The sequence below is a fragment of the Tetrao urogallus genome (genome assembly GCF_951394365.1).
Source record: "Tetrao urogallus genome assembly, chromosome: 6".
In the NCBI taxonomy this organism is placed as follows: Eukaryota; Metazoa; Chordata; class Aves; order Galliformes; family Phasianidae; genus Tetrao; species Tetrao urogallus.
In genome coordinates, this window is record NC_136819.1 from 48,705,125 (window position 1) to 48,728,756 (window position 23,632).

The window sequence follows — 23,632 nt, forward strand, 5'->3', positions numbered from 1 at the left end:
TGCTGGTGTAAACCTTTGACTTCAGCAACTACACCGCCAGTGAACTTGATTCCATACATTCATTTGCAGTCATTTTTCCCCAGTACAAACTAACATTTTTCTTCTTATTATTCACATTATTCTCTGCATTTGCTTGCAGAACTTATTACTTCCATCTAGGCGAGCTTATGGGTGTCTATTTGAGCAAGAGGCAGAAAATGGGATTTCTTTTTGACTTTCATGTTATTATTTCAGGAGTGCTGCTTGTCCAGACAATGTGCCAGACAGTGAAGCCTGGCATCCAAGCACCTTGAAAAACTGCAACAGGCAAAGCAGAGGGCCCAATTAAATATTTAAGCATCTGGGTGTGCTGTGCAGGTAGCAGGGGATAGATTACACTCAATGAAACCTGGCCTGCCACAGGGTGGGCAGTCAGTGCTGGGCATGACGGTGGGGAGAGCAGTGCGCTGAGGAGGCTGCTGCCATACTATGGTCAGCAGGGAATGGATCTGGCACTGCTTCTGCCTCTGCCACTGTGACTGCATCGTCCTGTGCAGGATATCCTGTAGGTGAAACAGATCTCCCTGCATGCTGCTCTCTGGTGGGAGAGGGAGGGGGAGCTTGGGTTTTGTGGATGCTGGGCTTTTGTGCATGGGAGTGCTCTGTTCCTCCATCCAGGTCGCTCTAGGAGATGGCTTGGAATCGTATTTTAATGACTGATTGTCTTTTGTTTGCTTTTAACTCTGGAGATGGGGCAGTAGGATGCTGAGTTCCTGTTTGAAAGACAAAACCCATTAGATCCAAGTGATGCCAGAATTAGTCAAAGCTCTTAAATCAGAAGTCATTACAGCAGAAATACAGATTGGTGATTTGTGAATCAACATGTTGGATTGCTTCTGTCTTTACTTGCGAATAAATAGCATGTGTACTCATGGAATAGTTACTGGTTTAAAAAATAGCTAAGAACAAGGGCAGTGTTTATACTTTCTATAGTTACATGTCTGTTTGCTTGTTCTTTCCTCCATGAGGACTTGCCTATGAGTGTCCGCTCATGTCAGTCCTCCTGGAAGTGAGGGCTGGGCCATGAGACCAGAGGCTGAGGAGGTTACTCTGTGTCCTGCAGCTGCTGGGGCTTTCACTTCCCTTAAGCGAGGGGCTTGGCTTCTCATGTGAATGTGAACATGAGTACTAAGTGTTGCTAATGCTGTTTTTCCACATTTTTCTATAAATCCCCAAATATATCCTCACTTAGTTGTGTTTTGTAGAAAAGTCCTCTGCCTTCTAGCACCCTGTCCAGGTACAGACATCCGTTCTGGTTGGCATACAGCAGCATTGGGGTTTAAATCCTGTTAACGTGGTTCTTGTCTGTGTCTTAACCATTAACTAGATGCAAACAAAGTATTTGTAATGTGGTGTTTTCTGTGTGTATGTGTTGCTTCAATGCATATGTGGGACTGGAGGCTCCGCTGTTCTCCATGGAAGTACAAACTAAAAAGCTGTCCTGGGGAGCTTACTGCCTCATTGGAGAGAGAAAGAAAAAAGACACATTTAAAATAACTTTTTTTATAAAAAAAAGGGAGATTGGCCTTGCATTATTGTATGGGGCATTATTGTATGGGGAATTAATGGGAAATACAGACTGTGGTGTTCCAGGCTCCTTGAGTGCTGCACCAGGCTACACGAAGTATAGGTATATTTCTAATTTAATGTATCATAATTGTTAGTGTTAAGCAAAACTAGAGATGATGATTGACAAACAAGCGCATGAATATGAATTCCAGCTTTCTATTTGATGAAAAGAATTGTAAGCATGACTTGTATGAGCAGGTACGTGTGTGTTCGTATGCAAATGCACACCTGGTGGCACTCAGCTGAAGGAAGATGCTCAGTTGATATTTTACAAGACAGACAAGTGGGGCTTGAGGCTTTGTCCCCAAAGCCTGTGGGAAAGTGTTCTGTGGATCCACAGTGCTCTTCCTGCAGGGCACGAGTCTGGCATTGCCTGTGCTGACCTGCTCTGCTGGGACCGCCTAGCAAAACTGTTCAGCACCTCATTAAAACCGTATTCAGGAAAATATCTTTGTCGTATGTTGTATGAGGGAGAGTATTGATTTATCCCCTTGGCTTCCTTATAGCATCTACTGACTGGGCTCTGGAGTTAGCCGGATCCCCATGCAGTGGCAGTGGGGTATCTCTAATCCTCTTGATTTTAACAAGAGTGTGATGATATTTGACATCTTTCTTAAAGCTTCATTGCTGCCTAGAGGCATAACATTATGAGCTGATCTTGATCTTTATTGAAAAGTTTATACCTGGATGTGCAGGAAAATAGGCTCGATGCACATTGTGAAAGCAATTAAAAAAAAAAACAGGAGGAAAGTAAGAACTGAAGTATTTGTGGGCTTGTTTAGATGTGTTTTTACATATGTTTTTTAGCTAGCCTCATCATTCTGAATTTTACTGACAACTTTTTAAGTTCTGACAGTGATTGCCATTTCATGCTGTCATTTCCCCAGTGTGTGGTTGTGAAGCACACAACATTGGAATCATACTCTCGGCAATTCAGCATTGTCTTTTTCCCTCAAAAAAGACACCTAGTCCCATTGGTTTTCATGCACACACTGTTTTCTCAGAACCAGAGGCAGCTCCCATACTAGAAGCAATCAGTCCCTCACTAAGTATGATGCTCAAGTGCCATGAAGCTGCTTCTGGAAGCAAGGCGAGCAGCCTGTGGGGCACAGAGATGTCCCTGCTTCACTTTGGTGCTACCGCAGCAGGTGGCTGGCTTATCCATCTGTTTCATTAGTGCCTAATGAAGCACTCACTGAATTATTTCTCACTGGCTCGAGCTCAGTGCAGCAAACAGAACCCCCCGGGATGCCCCATGGCCACCTTTCCCTGCCCTGTGTAGGTGTTCCCTGCACTCACCTTACTGGCTGTGCTCTCTTTCTTGGAAAGACGAATGGGGCTTACCTGTCCCTGGATGGTCCTGCACAGGGTTTGCTGCTAGAAAAGCTTCCCTAGAGAAAAGCCATGCCTCAACCAAACCCACTGCCTAGGAATCGGCAGCTTTTGCTTCTCAGCTCAAGCTATTCTAGCTAAATATTAAATTCTGTAATGCACAGTAACGCAGGTGCTGTGCACAGCAGAGAGGTGAGAGAGAAAACAGCTTTGCTCCAAGAAGAGCTGGTGACCTTCGCAGTCCTTCACCCATACAGCCTCCGTCAGGGTTCCTCTTTGAGTGACACACACTACTTGCTCACTCTTTGGGTGTAATATTTCTAAAAACTTTCTTCAGGAAAGTTTCCAAAGATCAAGTGAAAACGAGTAACAATGGAAAGTGTGAATTAAGGCAAAAATAGTTGCTCCTGCTGCTTTTGGACAGTTGGGGAGATCGTCCCTGCTAGCCCTGGATCTGCCTCATTGTGGAATACCTCCCATTCACACCGTCACCTGTATCAACTTTTAAAATACTTTTAAAGCTGTTGGAACTATTAGAACTATCTTTTATGTGCATGGTACCCCAAACTGTGCTCCTGATGCTGAGATGAGGTGCACCTGTGCCATGTCCTTTACATGTTGAATATGATCGTGGCTGTCAGAGTGCAGCTGCTTACAAGAGGGGTTACTTTAGCGCTGAGTCATTTTTATTGCATTCAGAAAATGCTAAGTTCTTCTTCCCTATCTTAACTGAGATGCCAGCATGAAAGCTTATAAATACTGTGCCACAGTGGGTAAAAATACAGGATCAAACAATTGCCGTTGTGTTTTATGCAAAATAGCTGAATTAACAGCTTTAGTAGTGGACTCAGAGGTGCACTGGTTTATTGCTGATATGCTTTCTAGCACTCCTAGTGCACTGAGGTCAGGTTCTCTCTAATCGCCTTACAGCGCAGGGTCCCTGTGTGACAGTGTTATTGGGCAACTCCTCTCTGCATCTCATTTCTCTCATTATGCTTACTAAACAAGCACAAGCATGTGGCTGTGCACCTAGGAGCCCCTACAGTTCCATTTGTTTTTATCCTAAAACAAAACAAACCCAAAACATCTCTGCACACTACACACAGCTGTTACGAGGCAGCTTGTTAATCTGTTAGCTTGCAAAATATGTGAACCAATGCTAGAGTAGAGCATTCTCATTTTGAATACCAGGCTTGTTTTTCCAGCTCTGGCACTGTCTTTAGACCTTATCTACACCACAGAATTTCATCAGTGAATGGTATATCAGTTTTTATCTTGAATGAACAGACTTCATGGAGAACCCCTGTGATCACACCCCTATTTCAGTGTAGGGAGGATATGCTTTATGTTGGGTTAAAGTAATCTTACTGGTGAAAGGATAAAAGATAAAGCAATTGTAATGTTGGGAACGATGCATTTAAAAGCCATTAAGTTGGAGGTTTCTAAAATTCAGTGTTGTGTAAGGTAAAATAAGGTTGTGTGCAACATTGCTACGGATGCTTTTTGGAGGATGTGTTTGATTTTTTGCTGCCCCAGGCTCATAGCACTGCAAGTCACCAATTGGCATATTCAAATTAAGAGTACCTTAACTGTTGATTGCAAGTCTCACCTGTGGGTAAATTGATGCAAACAAATGTTACTAGTGCAGGCACGGGCTGGGTGTAATTCAGTTACTTAACGTTAGCCTCCCAGGACTGGTGAAGCGTGATTAAGGCACATTCCCTCTAGTTCCATGGGGTGCTTCTTCTTCCTGTGACTTTGTGCGCCCTGAAGGGGGTTATGAGCACTCTCTTGAATGGGCAGGACAATAACCCAACTCTCACAGGCTCCAGTTCTGCCCACTGTGGCTCTCTGTCACAATCCTTACCTGGCCACGGACATTAGGTCTGCATGGTGTGCTGTGTCATCTAACGCTGGTTGCGTCAGCTCGGGTCCCAGAAGCAGCGTAGACACTCTGCTTTATCTACATGCTTTATCTAAACTAATTAGGTCAGTGCTTTGTCCAGGATAATTGTCTCTGCTAATGAGTTTTGAGTACAGTGTCGCTGTTCAATTCCTGTGCTGGCTGTCATGGTGGCTGCAGCTTGGTGGCCCCTGTCCATGCCTGGACATCTCCAAGACATGGTGTCTGCACCAGGACAGTCAGATGGGCCCAGAGCAAGCCTACAGCTCCTCACAGGGAGCAGAGGGACAGTGCTGAGCTCTACTCTCTGGTGTTCTGACAGCAACGTGACACAACAGGGCATAGAGCTGTGTCAGGGAAGGGTCGGGAGGGTCAGGTGGGGGTTAGGGAAAGGTTCTTCACCAGAAGGTCGTGGATATGGAACAGGCTCCCCAGGGTGGTGGGCATGGATTCAAGCTGCTGGAGTTCAAGGAGTGTTTGGACTGGGGGTGGGGGGGGGGAAAAGCCTGTGCAAACTCCTATGATATGTGGTGATTGCCCAGACCTGGTGCTTGAACCTGACTCTCCTACCATCCAAGCACATGCAGAAACTATCCTGCAGCAGGCAGAGGCATCTGTCTGTCTGTCACCTCTTTTCCTCTCATAGTCTACTGTGAGGTTTTTTCCCAACCAAATCTTCACATTCTGTTCATATACTAAATGTAAATTTTCAATCTCAGCTCTGTTTCCTTCTCAGCACTTTCCATAGACCCTTTCCTTAGCCCACCACATTTGTCACACTGGTCTCGGAGCACCATGAGGCTATAGGGCTTGCAGAAACCCTGCTCTGAAACCCAGCTTAAAATGAATGAAAACCTGTAAACATTCAGATTGGGCTTTTCACAAAGCTCAGGTTGCTTGGGGAAATGGACCTCATATGTCCATTTTCTTGCACGCACTCAGACAGCAGTACTTGCAGTTGTAGCATGAGTAAAAGGAAACAGGAGGTTTATTTCCAGTGGGTGGCAGGGTGCAGAGGTGTGGGAGGCGCCAAGAGCTGCCACCAAAACCCAGCCACAATCACTCACTGCAGGGAGCTCTCTCAGTCACCTCCAGCCATGTGGATGGTGCTGAGTGCTGCAAACCTTCTCCAATAAGCAGGAGAAAAAGGAAACAAGGAAAATTTCAGTTATCTCCCATAATCTGCCTTGAGCTGAGTCCAAAGTTGCTTATATAAAGCACAGTTCATTATTACAAAGCAACGAAGCGAGGAGAGATGGGATGTTCACAGCATATCTCCTGCATTAATTAGTTGCTAAAGATGCAGATTGCCACACCAATGGAGCCATGGATGGGTCGAAAGCAGAACTGTCTCTCAGTTTTATGGGAAGTGCTATTCCCAAAGGCTGGCAGAGTAGGAGGCAGCTTGTGGTGCAGTCTGCAGAGTGTTTAAATGAGGGTGCCATTAGTAGGAGAGCTTACTGGTCATGCTTGCTCATGTCTGAGAAATGCCTGAAGGTGTTGGAGAGAAGTCAAGCATGGAAAAGTCCACTTGAATCGAAAAAAGCCCTCAATCAAACAAGTGGCTGCTGTATGTACCCCACAGAACACACGTGTGAAACTAAGCAAAAAATAACTCCCATGTTCAGTATCTGTGCGAGCTGTGGCTGAGCGTGCTAAAAGCAAGCTCAAGGACGACAGAACCAGGGAGCTCTGCTGTTGCAAAGCATTAAGCGGTTTGCAGGCTGCATTAGATGGTGCCTTAGTTTGCCCAGAGCTCTAGAGTAGAAAAAAAAATCTACCAACATTTGTATTTCTGGCAATTAATAGACCTAAAATCTTGGATTGGACTCGTAAATATGTCAGCCAGCCTCGGCAAAATCTTAGTTGCTGAAACAGGGTGCACCTAACCTTCTTTAGGGTTTGAGAGTTGTAGCAAAAAAGATTGGTTTCAGTAAGATCACAGGGAGGATGTAAGAAGGAGTTATTTCTAATGGCTGTAGGTAACTTGAGTTTAACAAAAATGAATGGAAAACAGAACGCCCTGTTGTCCCAGGACAGTGCTACATATGGCTTTCCTCAAACTCTCCTCCAATCGCTGCAGGTCTCTGCAGTAGCACAGAACAGTTGTCCCCGTGCCACAGACTGTGGCTGACCTCTACAACTGGTTTACATGCAGTGGGTTGAGTTCTCTCCCTCAGTTGGCATTATCTGATCAGCTCTCACTCCATTGCTTCTTGTTTTACAGAGAGAACAAGCTTCTGCCTCCTATTCTAGTCACGCTTGTTTTCTTTTCTCTGGATTTAGGAATATTCCAGTTCTAAAGCACGTGGAGTGGAAAGTCATGCTACACAAAATGAATGTGTAGAAGTCAGTAAAATAGAAGAAAGAGGAATTTAGAAAAGAGTTATAGAAACAAATGACATTTTGCTGCACTGCAGTGATTTCCGTAAGAAATCTCAATCTGTAAAACAATGGAATTAATCATTACTTAGAAAACAAGTGTTACAAATCTAAAGATGTCTAAGAGAGAATTAGGTCATTTTGGGGTCCATGGAATCATGTATCGTGTGCATCTGGAAAATTGTCCAGCTTCCTAAATTAATATGCAAATAAAAATATCTGCTATTTTGTCAACCAGCTCTGTAAAGACCTATGGAAAGTCAATTATTTACATATTTGGGTCTGCAGTATTGTTTTTTGATCTTTTTTTTCTCTTGGGGTATTTGTTTATTTTTTTTCTGCCAAAAGAGGAGGACATTTGTATAGAAACTATGGAGAAAGGTGCAATTTCAAAGCATAATTGGGAACTTTATATATGTGCTTCATTTTAAGGACATATCTCACTGTGACCAAGTAGTCGTAAGAACAAAATGCTGCCAACAGAAACTATCACCTAGGATTCTTAACATAAAATAAAAATCAAGACTAATAATGCATGGAGCTAATTTCTGAATAAAAGAGAAAAATTATTTTGATGAAATGAGGGAAAAATTTTGTGATGAACGTGGCTAAGGTTTGTCATGATGGAATTTTTTAGCCAATGACAGGAGTAACTGACTTAAACCCTGAAATTCTTTCATCACAAGTCTGCTTATTGAAGTATCTCGTGCATGTGTGTGTGCACAAGGAAGTCTTGCAGCTGCTTCACACCAAAGCCTAAGGTCTAGTCAAGTGACACCACAAGCCATGGGGAATTTCGTCCAGTTCCACAAATTGGGCATGGGATTTAATGTCTCTCCTTACCCTCTTCAGAAGAAGCATTTTTTGGAAAAGTCATCAGCTGCTGCATTTCCAATAGCATTCTCTTGTTTTTTTCTGCAGGTCCAGCTGCCCAGCGCCAGGTCCAGAATGGGCCATCTCCAGATGAGATGGAAGCACAAAGGAGGTGAGTTGGTTATGGTAGGCTTCTAGTATGTAACTGGGATGTGTGTGCAATCGTTGCTCACTAATAAGCACCGTTCTTTCTACTCATACCTATTTTGTGTTGATTTTCAGTGTTCTGTAATTATTGATATTGACTTTGTGATGATTTATATGAAGGGTGAAGTGAATTCACGCTCTAGGTAGACTGCTCAAAGGCAAGTGTGAGGCATGCTGAAGTTCAGAGTTAACGATAGAGCATGTTTAAAAGAAGCCTACAGAGTATTTCTCAAGTAAATTAAGGAAGCCTAACCATATCCTGTTCTGGGTTGCTTATTGGCAGTTGCTAGTCATGTTGCCCAGGAAGCATCCAATAGACTACATGCACTGTCAGGAATAACTTAGGCTCATCATATGATTACTTCCAGAATCATATGCCATTCCTTTTATGAATGCTTTGCTATAAGCAGGCTGACAAATGAGACTGCAAAATCATGCCCATCACCTTATAAGCATGTCTCCATTTAGTGCTGTTGTTACATGTAGCCTTTTCTCTAGCCACCAGAGTAGTCTCCTTGATGTCAAAGGAAGAACATGGGCAGGAACGTCCTTCTTCGGATGCCTTCTCCATAATGAAACCAGCAGGAAGATCTCATTTCAGCTTTGCTGATTCAGCCAAGACTCCTGTAGCAGCAGTATCTTCAGCTACCCAGCAGAAGGCATGCTTGTTCAGTTCTGAGCAAACAATCCTCCACACGATTCCCTCTTCCATTCTGCAAGAATTATAGGGAGTATGTAGGGAAACTACTTCCTTGCTCCTTTATGACTAACCCCCACTGGCCTGAGGTTTAACAGGGATTTACAGGTGACTGTTGAGTGTGTGATGATGTGTCACTTGGGCTTGGTAAGGGTTACTCTGGTAGCTGAGCTATCATAAAGGTGAGGAGGGAGCTCCTGCTCTGTGTCTGTGTGCCACTCAGCCTGGCTGGAAGATGTGGTTCAATGCTGGTTGAGCCAGTGGAAGCTAGTGAATGTGCAGACTGTACAAAATTCAGACCTCACATTCAGGTGTCTGTCTGTACATTCAGTGCGTGACCAGCTTTAGTTAGAGAAAATATTTTAGTTATTGATCTTTTTTGTTCGTTTAGAGATGGTAAAAGCCCTTGGAGCTTTTACTATTCTACTGCCACAGGGCACATGGTTCTGGGAAAGCTTCTTTTGCTCCACTGGACTGGAATAAGCTATGCCAGTATATGCACTTAAATGTTACTGCATCTGCACTAGAGGATTTTCAGCTTTAATTATGCTAATGCACTCTTAAAGCATAGAGCAGGCCTAATTTTAGGCCTCTGTTTCTTTAACATCTTGTAAGCAGGAAAGGAACTCAAGTTACTGTAAATGCCGTGAAAATTTGTCTGCTTTAAAAAATTTTTAAAGACCTTTATACAAATATTTAAAGAACATATTTTATGTCAGAGGATGCATTTTGCCCTTTCTTGTGCTTTTCTCCTGGTATACTCCTTAAGCAGCATTGTGCAAATCTCGGTCTTTATTTAGTTCCACTGGAACAAATGTGACTTCCTTAGAGTGTAAGAAGTTCTCCTTTTAGCATGTGTGGGAGGATGTGCTTGGCTGATACAAGCTGCTCATGCCCAAGGGCAGACAAGGTTAGCATGAGCCCAAAAGACTTCAAATGCCCATTCTGACTCTTGTTCTGAGGAGCACCTGGCTCCTGCATCTGCTCCAGGGGCTCAAGAGAATTGGATACCTCTAACCCGCCTTCCTCTTCATGTTTGTACCTTTGGAGCTTTCCCACACCCGTTCTCCAGATGAACCTAGAATTTGCCCAAGGTTTAAAGAGGAGAGTACACGTCAAGTCTTTCATCATCAAATCTTGCTAATAAGTGCCAAGCTGTTGCAAGGGACAGCATACTTCTGAAATTCTTAGTATGTCTATTTAGAACTGGAATTTGTGAAACTGATGCTGTAGTATCGGTGTTCAGTACATAGCTATTCAGTAGGAGCCAAGGTATGTGCTGTTTTCTGTTTGGTTTAGATTGTTCTAGCTGATATGAAACCACTGGATTCAGCCAACTATGGCTGTCCCTAAAAACTTTCCACTTTCCACTTTGTACATAGAATAATTTTTCCAGATGCCTGTAGTGATTTCCTAGAAATTGCTTGTATTTGCTGGATTGTATGACCTGAACATAATACCAGTTTAAGATTGATCTGTCCATAATGAATAATTATCATTGTGGATTTCCCCAATCCATCTATTAAATTAGAATTGAAACACAGGGAGATTGTTTTGCAAAGTAAGACATTCTTTTTGTTCCTACACAACTTTATTTTTATGGATACTTTTTCCATTAAAAAAAAAATCTTTTATTTTTATGAAATAGGAAAACTGCAGACTCATTTGAAAGTACGAGCAGAGCAAAAATGTAATGAGGAGACTTTTCTAAGATATCGCATAAGGAATCCTTGAAGAAGTGTTGCCCATAGTTAAGCTTGTCTTACTGTGCAGAAAGCTCTTGCAGGAGAAAAAAAAAGAAGAAAAAAAAGGTGATTTCAGAGTTGCATTCAGTGTTTGCATGTTAAAAATCACTTGGCTGTTTGAGGTATCAGTCTTTTTTAACCACGGAATGGCAGGAAGGGCCCGTCACAGGGGCAGCATTAGCAATTTCTGCAGTATTACAGTGTGTGTGAGAAGCCCTCTGCTGATGCATCTGGCAACTGCACGTCTCTGGAAAGTGAAGCCTGTGAAAAGGTTTCTCACTGTGTCTACCTGCTTGGGCAGCCTGGGAGCTGGCAGCTCCTGAGGCAAAACAACCAAAGCAGTGATATAATTCTGTGCCGAGTGTGTGTGGAGCTCCATGTACTCCTGGCAGAGCAGGGTGGCTCTGCTCACCTGCAAAACTGTGCTATACCAGCAAGAGACAGCCCTGCAGCAGAGCACACCAGGCTTTGTACAGTCAGCAGCTAAACACAGCACAAATGTAATATGTTTTCATTCTAACTTCAAGTCCTTTGGGTTTCTGATCTGTGAAAGTCTCAAGAGTGCCATTCTATAAGAGATGCCCCTTGCTCTTCCCTAGGGATGCTGACGTGCTTTGAATTGAGGTTCTGCAAGGCCACTGTGCTCTCCTGGACCTGTAGAACATACCTGCTGGCCATGTCTCCTGCAGAACCCATTGTAGAGTTTCCTGACATGGATCAGGCAGCCCCTTGCCCAAGCAAGGGCTTGGCCTGATTGCACATCCCCAGCACCTGGCACCACTGTGGTCAGGCCGAGTGAAACCAAAACCACGTCTGTTGGTTGGAACAGCATTTGTGAGGACTGACTCGGTTACCCAATATATACATCTTGAGACCTCACAGTGAATAAAGCTCTTAAGAAAAATTATAAAGAATATATAATGACTGGAGGTTTTTTCATTGCTGTTTCAGACAAGTGATGGAGCAGCAGCAACAGCGCCAAGAATCTCTGGAAAGAAGAACTTCTACTACAGGTATGTGTAAAATACATGCAAACAAAGTAGCTATGGTCTCCCTGCTTTTGTCCTCTAGTTGTAGTTGGATTTTGCATGGTTTCATATACATGGTTAAAAATTATAAAATCACAGAATGGTAGAAGTAGGAAAGCACGTCTGGGTCCTTCTGCTCCAACCCCTGCTCCAGCAGTGACACTGGAGCAGCGTGTCCAGGACCACGTCCAGGTGGCTTTGGAAGAGAGGGAGACTCAACAATCTCTCTGTGCAACCTGTGCCCATGCTGGAATGAGGGTTATGGCGATAATTTGATTTTAAAGCATTTGCAGCAGTGAGGTATGCAGGTAGAGTGTGGAGGCTGTCAAAGCTGGTAAGCAGAGGGGGATTTTTGGCTTCCCAAGGCTACATGGTCACATTAGCAGTGATGCCTCATTTCCAGAGGACATCAACAGAAGAGGGTGGCACTGACAGTCCTGGGCTGCCCCATCACTCTATGGTACAGTCAGATGCAGCACAGAGGAAATGACAGCCCTGGAGTATCATCTGTGGGGATTTTGTAGTGATGAAGTGAGGAGTCTTCTGTGTGCTTAATGGAAAATACATACATATTTAATGAGCTTATGAAAATCTTCTATAACATATTAAGTTGCACAAAGCTGAGTGAAGAGATGACAGGAATAGTTTGTAGAGTATGGCTTGGACTCTTTGAAGGCTGACAGCAAACAAGCCAAGATGGTTTTGTATAGTCTTTTGTTTTGGAGGCACCAGTTAATCTGGTAAATTTTCAGTTGTTTTTTACCTGAAACTACCCTAGAGATAGACACACACACACAAGTTACTGGGCTGTGTCTGGGCAGAGGTTACCATGTGCATCAAGGAACACAGCCACAAATCTCACCTGGGCATCTGCAGGGAGTGGGATACGGCCCATGGGGAGTTCTGGCCATCTCCTCCTGGCTGCAGAGCAGCAACTACTGTGTTCAAAATGTCCCTTGCTGCTCCTGTGGTATGAGGTCGGTGCTTGCAACCATAACAAGTTCCCGTGGGCTCGCTGGCATTGGAACACACAGCTCATTCCAAACCATGGGGTATTTTTTCAAACAGTTCCGGTTCCCTTGGTAGCCCCTTGGCAGGTGCTTGCATCAACTCTTGGCTTTGTTTGAGCTTCTGTTTGCATTTATTCTGTGGTCCCTTTTTCACTACGTTGCTTTGCGTTGGTTTCGTTCCTTACTGCATACCCAACTTTTTCTTTTTTCATTTGTCTTCCCTGTTCTTTTAGTTTCCTCCTTGCAGATAAACATGTGCTCTCTCCCCTCCCAGCACCAGCCTCCTTCACCTGCCTCTGGTACTGCCCCTCTGCCACCACCCCATGCCAGTGCCCTCCCTGCCCCACTGGCTGCCCCTGAGCTCCCTGGTAAATCTTCTCCGCAATGCCTGTGGAGAGACAGAGAGCCTTTGCAGCTTCTGCACAGACACTCAGCCTCTGAGCTGCTAACAACTCTAGATTCCTCTCCTCCATCCTACCCAGCCCACAAGACTGTCCTACCACGGGTCAGGCGGGCCTCGCTGTCTCCACCACCTTCTCATCCTTCTTCCCACTTTCTCTTTGCTTCTTGCCAGCCCCTCAGGCGTTCCTCTCTCTGTGGTTCTCAGCCTTCTGCAGCCCCCATCACAAACACATCCCTGGGGCAGAGGACTGATGGCCTGCAGCCAGGTGATCCCACCCTCTTGCCTGTGATTGCTGCCCCATGCGACAGCGTCAGGGGGCCCACAGACAAAGCAAGGCAGGAAACCTTGCCCAACATGCCCTTGAATGGCCATCCTGAATGTGTGGGCTCCTCTAGGAGCCGGAGGAGAAGCGTGGTGGGGGCCTTCTTGCTGCGCCTAGGGGCTGCACCTGCCTCCCAGCTGCCTGCAATTGCCAGCCCTCCTGGCTCCTGGGGCCAAGCCCCCTCCCTGTCCTCTCCACCCCATCGTCCCCCACAGCACTGCTATCAGCCCATGTCACACTGTCTTCCATTGCCTCCCCCTTATGCTGCTGGGCCTGAGGTGACTGTGCCCAGGAGGACCCTTCCTTACATGACTTCATCAGCCATTTCCCACTTGCGTAAGTACTGATTTTGAACAAGTTGTGACCTGTAAAAAACGGTAGCTTTAAGCTGTATAAAAAGCTGCATTCACACTGCCCATGACTGCTAGAGAAAGATCTGAGAACCGGGAATACTGCTGCTGTGTGTGACATCTGAAACCAAGGTGGAAAAGCACTCAGGACCTCCCACCCATGCTAGAAGTGGACAAAAACAAGAATTACATTGCAAGGGCCCTCTATAGCTGAGTTGTTGCAATGCATGCTCTTAAGAGTATTAACGCAGGAGGAGATTTGTATTGTTTGGCAGAGCCCAATTGCATTTGGCAGTGACCTTCATACAAAGCCTATATTCAGCTGGTCCGGACCTAGCGGATGGACTCTTGTAAGCCAGAGGCCAGGTCTGCGGTAGACTTGTCTGTGTGGCAATCAGAGAGGATGTGATTTTTATTATTTTACTCGAGTGGTATTTCTGTTACCAGCAAAAATACGACACAGATTTTGTTAGAGCAATGCAGAATCATCTGCACTTACATAATTCCTTTACTTCTAGAAACTGGCTTCCCAGTGTGAACTGCACTAATAGTTGAGGGCAAACCTTTTTCAGTGCAGGCAAATCAAGAGCTTGGGTTGCGCTTTGCATATGGTGTCAAATTCCTAGTGCTTGTCTGAAGCCTGCTGAGTTAGAGCAGCTACACATAATGCCTATTTGCAATTCAGATCTCAATTTTTGTGTCTTGGATCCATTCCTGTCAATAACCACATATAATGCTTAAATAATATGTCTAGAAAAGACAGAAAACTGAGACATTTCCATCCACTTTCTGCTAAAAATATTAATCCAGCCACTGGAGGCTCAGTCCGTCAGCTCATATAAGTTCTTGAGATCTACTTAGTTCAATAAAGTTATTTTAAACTTACATCAGTCCATTATTTTGACTCAGTTCAGATTTTGCTTCAGGCTAGCCTCTAATTAGGTGGGTGTCGTTTTGCAATTACAATTAACTGTACCCACGATGAATTACTATTATGTTTGTGAACCAAAGAGGGCTTGAAATGTTTAATGCATTTCTAATAGCAGCTATGGTTCATTTCAAGAATGAAATTGGGAGTGTGAAATAACACAGAACTAACCACAGAAATAAGGCAGTGCTATAAAAAAACCCTAGATAAGAAGAAAACCAGACTGCTAATGTTAAATTTTAAATATTCCTCAGTTAAAATCCTCCTGCCTTTTAAAGTAACACTTACTGAACAACTGAACCTGTGATTATATATCAAGATCAGCCTCTTCTGAGAGCCTGATGTAGGGAAATAACCTCCTGATAGTGTACACATTTGGTGGACCCATTGTTTTGCACTGGGATTAATCACTTTGGTCAGCCCCTGCAGCCAGCGAGGGCTTCACTGAACCGTGGTGTGGCTGAACTCCCCCCTGTTACTCTGCATTTTGTTGGCTGACACTATACAACGAAACACTCCTATGCCATAAAACAGAAGGGGGCATGCATCTGTAGCCCATGCTTCTGCTGGAAGGCTGGTGTCAGCAGAAGTCCGTGTTGCTGCCTGATGCAGTTTGTAGTCCACATGTAGAAAGCTGTAAGAGAAGCAGATGAAAGGTGCCGCTTAGGGAGTGTTGTCCATGCTTTGATTTTGACATAGAATAAAGTACGTGCTGAGAAGGAGGAAAGTTTGTTATTAGAGACAGGGTCTTGCGGGAGAACACAGTCATACTCAAGCAGTCATTGATGCTTCCCCAATCAGGGCACAGCCAAAGCTGACTGGCCATTGATACATCCACTCTTTCCCACTCTTCTTGTGTGTGACACTTCCTTGCATTGGTTACTCGTGCTATCAGGCTGCAGCCCTGGGACAGGAAATGCGGCATGGTGTACGAGCTGGATGAGATGGTTCTTGGTTATAACTCATCTTCTCTGCCTTTCAGGCCCAGCTCTCCCACCCGGCCATCCCAGCGGTGCTTCAGTGATCCCTGCTTCATCCGGGGGCCCCCCGCCTCCACCGCCCCCCCCAGTCCCTCCACCCCCTATGGGAGCCGCTCCCCCCCCACCACCCCCGCTGCCAGCCGGTGCCGGCCAAGGTGCTGCCAGTGAAGATGGGTCGGTGTCAGGGCTCGCGGCGGCTCTGGCTGGTGCCAAACTGCGGAGAGTTCAGCGGGTAAGGAGGCGGCTGGGGGCTGCCAGCCGGGCTCTTTGCTATTGTGTGGAAGTAAGGTCTGGCTTGGCACAGAGCGCTGACTCTGCAGAGTCAGTGAAGGCTGCCCAGACTTTCAGATGGGAGTCTGTGGAGCAGATAAAGCCGAGCATGTGGAATTGGCAGAGCGGGTAGAAAGTTTGATAGAATTACTGCTCTTCAGAAAATAGCGGTTGGGAAATGGCTGCAGCTTTTCATTTTGCCAGGACTTCGTTGATTCTGCAAAGTCTACCCTTGTAGCATCTGCCACTGTAAACTATTGTTTACAGGCATTGTAAGTGCTCAAAATCACCAGCTTTGAGGCCTCACATAAATAAATGCCCACTTCAGTAGGGGTTGTGTAACCTAAACGTAATTACAAAGAAACAGCACTGTGGGATTTTTCATCATTTGCCCATATATATTGCCTCACACAGACTGCCACTGAATTTATTAAGTCACATGTTATATGATAATTAGGAAAACTGATCATTAAGGGTATGATTGTAAATTAAATTATTTTCATTAATTTCAATGTTGATTTCTGTCTCAAGCCAGAAGATGGTTCAGGAGGGTCCAGCCCCAGCGGGGTCTCTAAGAGCGATGCCAATCGAACAAGTAGTGGAGGAGGCAGTGGAGGATTAATGGAAGAAATGAATAAATTACTGGCAAAAAGGTTTGTACTGAAATTTCAAGTAAGCCATAGCATGAGCTCATGTGTATGGGACAACGTGCTCTCCTTTAGGTTGAGCAGTGGGTCACTTTGATGCCTCTTGCAGTTCGATGAGTCCTGTACAGGCCCTAGTCACCAACATCCTCTGGTATTTGGTGTGAAGGTGGAGGTGTTGCAGCAGTGGTGCCTGGTGTTGCTGTAGAGTTGTGTTGCTGTGGCAGAGCCTTCAGAGTAACCTTCAAAGATGGTGGCAAATGCATCCTCTGTGATCCTGCCATTTACCAAGTCTGTTCCAAAGTTGTTGTTTTCAGGAAGAGTAAACTAGGAAGGAAACTTTTTTATGCAGCACAGTCAGGATATTGGGCATAAAACCATAAATGGAATAACAAGGCAACATCTTGGCAGGTAACTTATTATTGATTCTCAGTGTGTATAAGACAGTCTAGCCAATATATTCTGCAACAAAACAACTTGTAATGATATATCAAGCTATCAGGCATTTAAAGGCACTCTATTTCAATTATTTTTGCTTTCTCTTTTTCCCCTCCTTCTATCAGTAATATTCTGTTAGACTGTAATTCACAGGTTCCTAGTGACATATATTTTGGTTTTAGCTCTAAAGATACTCTCCTTTTTTACATAAGAGTAGTAAAACAAGCAGATGAGTGGGATATATGGTGTGCAAAGATGGAGTAGGATAAACATAGTTTCCAGTGCAGATGATCTGATTCCAGCTTTTCTCCATGTCTTAATTATTTCGGAAGAAATTCTGAACGTGAGCTGTGGATGTAATCTTTCGGAAAGTGTTAAATAAATATACAAAGCTGGAAAAACAGTTGCCACACTCTGCATTCCTCTATTGAATGTGGCTTGAAAATATTGCCCCTCTGAGTCCTGAGAACCTGCTCAGGTTTGGGTTCCTCGCCTCCATTTCAAGTCCTGTGCAACCGAATGTATTTGGTCATTGTCAAGCTCTGTAAGGTGAACTTAGTAAATAGCAACTTTCAGCAAAGCTTAAATCAGCCTTCCACGTGGAGGTTGGTGCCTTGCACAGGAGATGTGATGCTGGAGGGCTGACTCTGTCCTGTCTCATATTTCTTTGCAAAGGAGGAAAGCAGCGTCGCAGTCAGACAAGCCAGGTGACAAAAAAGAAGAGGAAAGCCAAAATGTAAGTTAAGGATTCCTTATGGTTGTGCTCTTGCAAATATGTTGATGTGGTGCCTTGTGAAGTCCTGTTCTCGTTCTTGGTGTGCGTCAGGGTCTGACAAGCAGTGCTGGCCCAGCAATACATACTCAATCAAACTAAATGTTTCTACCTATCCTGGAAAGAGCACACTAGAAACAAGAATTGCCTTTGTATTCGTGTGTGAGATGTTGTCCAAACTAGATCAGTTGGTGATTTTCATGGTCTGCTCCCAGTGTTTCAGGGGATAGGAGATTCTTACCCCTAGTGAAGATGCAATAAGCCCTCCTGGCAAGTCATCTTGAGATGAGGGCTGTGTAATGTACTTTAAATTTGCAGCTTCAGCTGAGCTGGAGTGAATCATGAACCGTGGGGGTTAATCCTTCATGAAGAATCAGCTCACTGCAGACCCCAGAGTGTGTATAAAACACATCTCTGGGAGGGAAGGAGAAACAGTGCATTAGCTACTAGACAATTCAAAAATTAGAATGTATTCATAATACTTACACTGTAATGAGACTTAGGGTTCTTTCTGCATTAACCAGTCTGTCTGTATGCTGTCCACAACTTGGGGCTGTAGTTTTGAGTTCAGCATTCAGATTGAAACACTTCTTTCTGTATGTTGAACTGCTAAACCATGAGAGATCTCTCCAGGTTTAAGAGGCCAAGATTAATGTCATGTCCCTTCTCATGGTTTGCTGCTCATAGAGCATCCTTGTTACCAGCCTGTACCCTTATGAAGGCCCTCTGCGAGTTCATAAAGCGTCTCATGTGCCCATGTGCCCAGGTACCAGTTTGCTTCTAATTACTCAACCTCTGCTGCCTTTCTGCCTCTGATTCTCACTCCTTGATGCTGTGCAGTAGTTTGCATCCCATGCCAAACTTCCTGATAGTGCCAAACTATTAAGAAAGATGTTTCAGTCTGTCTAGTGTGTATCTTGCACACACAGTATGGTGAGGTTCTCTTCTGTCAAACTTGGTGCAGTTTTGTTTTTACCATACTCAGTTAATGCTTTGCCTGAGTGTATATTGAGGGCAGCTAAATAATGTGTTCATCAAAAATATGGGTTAACATTTTATGATCTGTCAGCCATAAGTCACAGAAAAGTCTAAATCTGAGATATAGAATATAGCATTCTGGTTAGGAGAAGCATTGAGTGATGTCATTATTTATATTATGTCAGTACCTGGGCCACTCTCCCCAGTAGCAGTATCTGTCCTGGTTTGAAAGGCTGGGATGTGACATAGTGTTCCTGCAGGTGGCTCAGTTTCCACAGTGCAGGTCGTTTCTAAAGTGAGATATGGATGTTTTATATTTAGATTTCACCAGCCAGCACTCTTCAGTGGTAACTCAGCCTGCTTTGGTATACAGAAACAAAAGCGATTCAGTGGAATCATGGCAAAGTGCCCATATTAACAAAATGAATAAATGAATAAGAGGAATTTTCTCATGCTAAATGAGGAGAAAGGTTAAATTTGCAACAAATTTCAGCCCATACCATGATAGCAGGGCCTGTCAGATGTGCTAGAAGAGAACCTGATTTTGTACCACCTGTACTGTGACTGGTCTTTGGAGCAGAAGAGCACCCTGTGTTTCAACTCAGAATTAAGTTATGCCCTATTTTTCTCTTCCTAGGATGATGCTAGCACCTCTCCTTCAACCAGTACACGAGGACCCACCCAGCAGCAACAAAATTCATCAGGTATTAAAACTGAGCTACTGGCTTTTAGCAGTCTTCTTCATCTAGTGTTCTGCATCACCTTGGGACTCTTGATTCAGATGATCAGAGGGCTGGAGCACCTCTCCTATGAAGACTGAAGGTTGAGGGAACTGGGATTGTTCAGCTTGGAGAAGAGAAGACTCCGGGGAGACCTTATTGTGGCCTTCCAGTACTTGAAGGGAGCTTATAAACAGGAGGAGGAATGACTGTTTATGAGGATGGATAGTTGATAGGACAAGGGGGAATGATTTTAAACTAAGTCAGGGGAGTTTTAGGTTAGATATTAGGAGGAAGTTTTTCACACAGAGGTGGTGACACACTGAAACAGGTTGCCCAAGGAGGTTGTGGATGCCCCATCCCTGCAGGTATTCAAGGCCAGGCTGGATGTGGCTCTGGGCAGCCTGGTTGAAACTAGATGATCATTGTGGTCCTTTTTAACCCAGGACATTCTATGATTCTATGATTCATTGCCATCTGCCAGAGCTCAGTAGCAGTAGTTAACAGAAGATTTCCCCAATAGCTGTTGTTTCAAAAGCTGTACTTGGTAGGAAATGTAACTTTGTGCACTTCTCAGCATGGGAGCAAAGAGTCAATACAGTTACAGAGGTCCAGACATAAAGCTGAGGATCTGCGTCTTCACTATTGTGCCACCACAGAGGCAGATACCTCTGTTATTTCACTTGTGGTAGTGTAGTTGCATTGATTCATAAAGTGGGGGTTTGGATCCCAAACTGTTACCCTTAACCAAGAAATTTGTTGCAGTAGGCCTGATCTTGGGAGTTAGTACGTGAAATTAAGTAGCCCCTAAAATACGTTTTTCCTATGATGATTTGAAATAATTTTATCACAGTAGATAAGCTGCAAGCCAGTCAACTTTGCATTAGCAAATTATCCTTGCATGAGCCTTGCCTTTCATACATGCTGAAAGAAATCTCTCCCGAAGGAATGAGTATTTAACCATTCCAGCTTCCTTTTGGAACAAAGCCATTATTTGCTTGTTTTGCAGAGGAAGGGGAGGAGGTTAGTAGAAGGGTGCACACATGTAAAGGAGGAACAGTATCTAGGGACTTCCTGGGAGTGCCTATTATTCCTCTAAATCGCTTTTTGGGACCTTACAGAGCAACAGACTTTTGTGTATAAGGTTGTGTGCCATTCAGGTCTCTGAAAGAGCACACTTTATTTTTGCCTATTTGCATAAGAAGAGGCTGGGATAACAGTAGGCATTTTCAGAAACAAGACATCTGAAGTGTAGTTTGGGAAATGTTCTGTTAGCTAGCAATGGAAACGGCATTAAATAAATTCTCTCTGTGGAAATGTCAGTTGTCAGGGGGAGATCATGCTGCTTTTTTTTCATATACATTCATTTTTTATGCCAACTGTGCAGTCAAGAAACATAAGCAACACTTAACTTGTATTTCTTGATCTCAGTGATTTCTTCTTTTCTTTGTACTGTTCCAATTCCATGTCTCTTCAGGATCATTTAAGTGTCTGGTCCTCCATTAACGAGGTCCCTAAGCAGATTTTTGTCGATGTTTTCTCTGGAGTGTAGGGAACTACACTCATTCAGCACTTTTGGTTTCCTGGATCTTTCTAGAGCGGCTGTATAAAACGGTTTCAGGATTTTTTATTATCAGAGAAAAAATAATTGGCAGTAAATTTTCATCTTTGTTTTCCAGACTCTGGGAAGAAGCCATGGGAAAGGAGCAATTCTGTTGAAAAGCCTGTATCTTCATTACTGTCTAGGTGAGTGGCATAGGTTGTCCCTGCATCTGGCTAGCAGTTGGGATGGTCACGCTGTCCCCGTGGCACTTGCACAACTCATGTCTCGTTTCATTCCATTGCTGTAGAAATCCATCCATGGTGAAGAGCTGTGAAGCTAAGAGCCCCACACAATCCCACGTGTCTTCTAGGTACTGGCTAACAGTCCGCCTTCTTACCTGTCTTGACTTGTCCTTTGGCAAATCCCAGTGCTCAGCACTGATGTTTGTTTTCTGTCTTTACTCATTCTGTTCTATCTGCTCTGTCTGTCCCTGCACAAAGTTGAAATGTGTGATGGTAGCACGTGCTGTGTCAAAGGCTTGTTCCGTGGAAACAGCCCCCTCTCAGGTGGGCACAGGAGTTAATCACACTTAAGCAAGTGCTTAAAATATTTGTGGGCTTGGCAGTGTGCTGTGCCAAGTGGGTGGGAGGTTTTGGAGCACTGCTATACAGCTGGTTCAGGATGTCTCTGCCAGGAGGGGAAGGTTTAATTGTCCAGCTTCAGCAGAAATCCAAAATCAAAGACAGAAATGATCTGAAGCGCTGACAACTTGGAAAAGTTATTCCTCTGCAACTGCAGTGGATACATGAGGAAGGAGAGCAAAGTTTGGTGCAATAACTTCATATCATTGGGCCTGGAAAGCCCCAGGCGCCAGACAGGGCATTCAGAAATATGTGAAGAAAGCCAAGAAGCCTGAAGCAGGAATCCAGCCACCCCATTAGTGAAAACAGCCACACTGTGCGTGATCACTCAAGTTGTTACCCGTCAAGATGGAGATTGAGGTTCGGTATTGGGCAGTGAAAGAGAGAGACTTCTTCCAGCTGGCCCACCTCATGTTCTGTTCCTGTAATACCGAGCACTGAGATGGCTGGATAAGTGAAAGGAGTTGCATATAGTTATCATTTACTGCAAAGCATTGCCCCTTGTTTTACTGCAAAGCATTGCCCCTTGTTTTGCACCTACTTGTACTACAGTGATAGAAGAAGAAAGAAAATTGCCAATGGCAACTATCTGTGCTTACCTATTCCTGTGCTACAGATGCCAGAACATGCCCTGTCCAAAAATTGAAGGGTGCTTCAGTGTTCCTAGGGTGAAATGCAGTTGCCTGCTTTCCTAAAATCAATGGGACACTGCTGTGTGTTTCCATTAGATATAGGAAAGACCATTTCTTCTCCTTGCAGAAAGGAACGAAATGTGAGCTATTTAAAGCAGCCATCAAGTTTGTGCCAACTCGTTTCTACAAAGTCATTCCACCTTGGGAGGAGTTGAGTGAGGGAAAATCCATTGCTAGCTTAATGCCTGAGTAATGCTCAGTGTTTGCTGCTTGTCTGACTTCCTCAGGGAGAGAGGGGCACTGTGCAGAAGCTCCCAGCAGTGGCCAGTCTCCTTCTCAATCAGCTTGATGACGTTTGTATCTGTCTTACCTCTCAACTTCATTTTGAGATTGTAGCAAAATGTGAAGGTTTTCCCAAGAAAGAGTTGTGAGACCAAACACACTCGCAGAGGCGGTGGGATCTCAGCCAGCCCTCAGTTTGGGCCCTGAAATGATGGCAAAGTTATTTGAAACCTCTTCTATGAATTATTTAACATGATTCGTTTCTGAGATGTTTTAAAATTGTTAAAACGGCAAGTCAGACAGCTTCTGCTTTTTTATGTTATTCCACAGCCATCAGCAGAGTTCAGCCTATGGACTAATACGGTCCAGAAAGGCTGATAACACCCAAATGTATCAGGCAGTCAGGCCTTCCCAAGGAAAGGATTATTGGGTTATTACTGGGTTAGTCTTATGGTCACCTGTGTTTTACTATTATTTTAACAGCTTATTAAAGCCTAGATAGCCAAGACAGGGTGGTTGTACAAAAAATGGATTGAGAAAGGTAGAAAACCAGACATCTATCTTGCAAATTGCTAGTGCTGTAATGAAGTATATTGTTAGGTCAGCCCAGCGTTTTGTAATTTAAAATCATGGAGGACCACTACACCCAAAAAATCCTGAATGAGATTTCAGCACAATTATTTTACATGTGTTCTCTGCTCCACTGAAGGCTGAGAGCAGCCTCATTGAGGACGCAGCCCCGCAGCACATGGAGAGTCCCTAGTCCAGCTCTCCCATACGGATGTTGCTGCTCTGGCGTTGGCTGCACCTACATCTCTATGGGGGGGTGGCTCAGCACACACTGCAGACACTGATGGGCCGGCATTTTGTTCTCTTCTTCCCTTTATCAAGGATGAAGCCAGTGAGCAGCAGCAATGATGTGGCTATGGATGCCTTAGATTTTGATCGGATGAAACAGGTGAGTTGAAAGGTCTTTTCACACCTGAGTTGACGAGCTACCCATTT

General features: G+C 44.3%; 1 protein-coding gene across 1 annotated transcript in view; it reads left to right on the forward strand.

Annotated features, from left to right (window-relative positions):
- The window catches only part of EVL (Enah/Vasp-like), a gene marked incomplete at both ends in the record, with an annotated part of 89,199 nt that overhangs the window by 64,088 nt on the left and 1,479 nt on the right, over nucleotides 1–23,632 (forward strand). Inside the window, 9 exons of the mRNA XM_079537479.1 lie at nucleotides 8,147–8,210; nucleotides 11,639–11,700; nucleotides 15,711–15,940; nucleotides 16,510–16,631; nucleotides 17,736–17,796; nucleotides 19,448–19,514; nucleotides 21,209–21,275; nucleotides 21,380–21,442; nucleotides 23,519–23,585. Coding sequence (XP_079393605.1) covers nucleotides 8,147–8,210; nucleotides 11,639–11,700; nucleotides 15,711–15,940; nucleotides 16,510–16,631; nucleotides 17,736–17,796; nucleotides 19,448–19,514; nucleotides 21,209–21,275; nucleotides 21,380–21,442; nucleotides 23,519–23,585 — 803 coding nt within the window. The remainder of the gene's footprint in view (nucleotides 1–8,146; nucleotides 8,211–11,638; nucleotides 11,701–15,710; nucleotides 15,941–16,509; nucleotides 16,632–17,735; nucleotides 17,797–19,447; nucleotides 19,515–21,208; nucleotides 21,276–21,379; nucleotides 21,443–23,518; nucleotides 23,586–23,632) is intronic.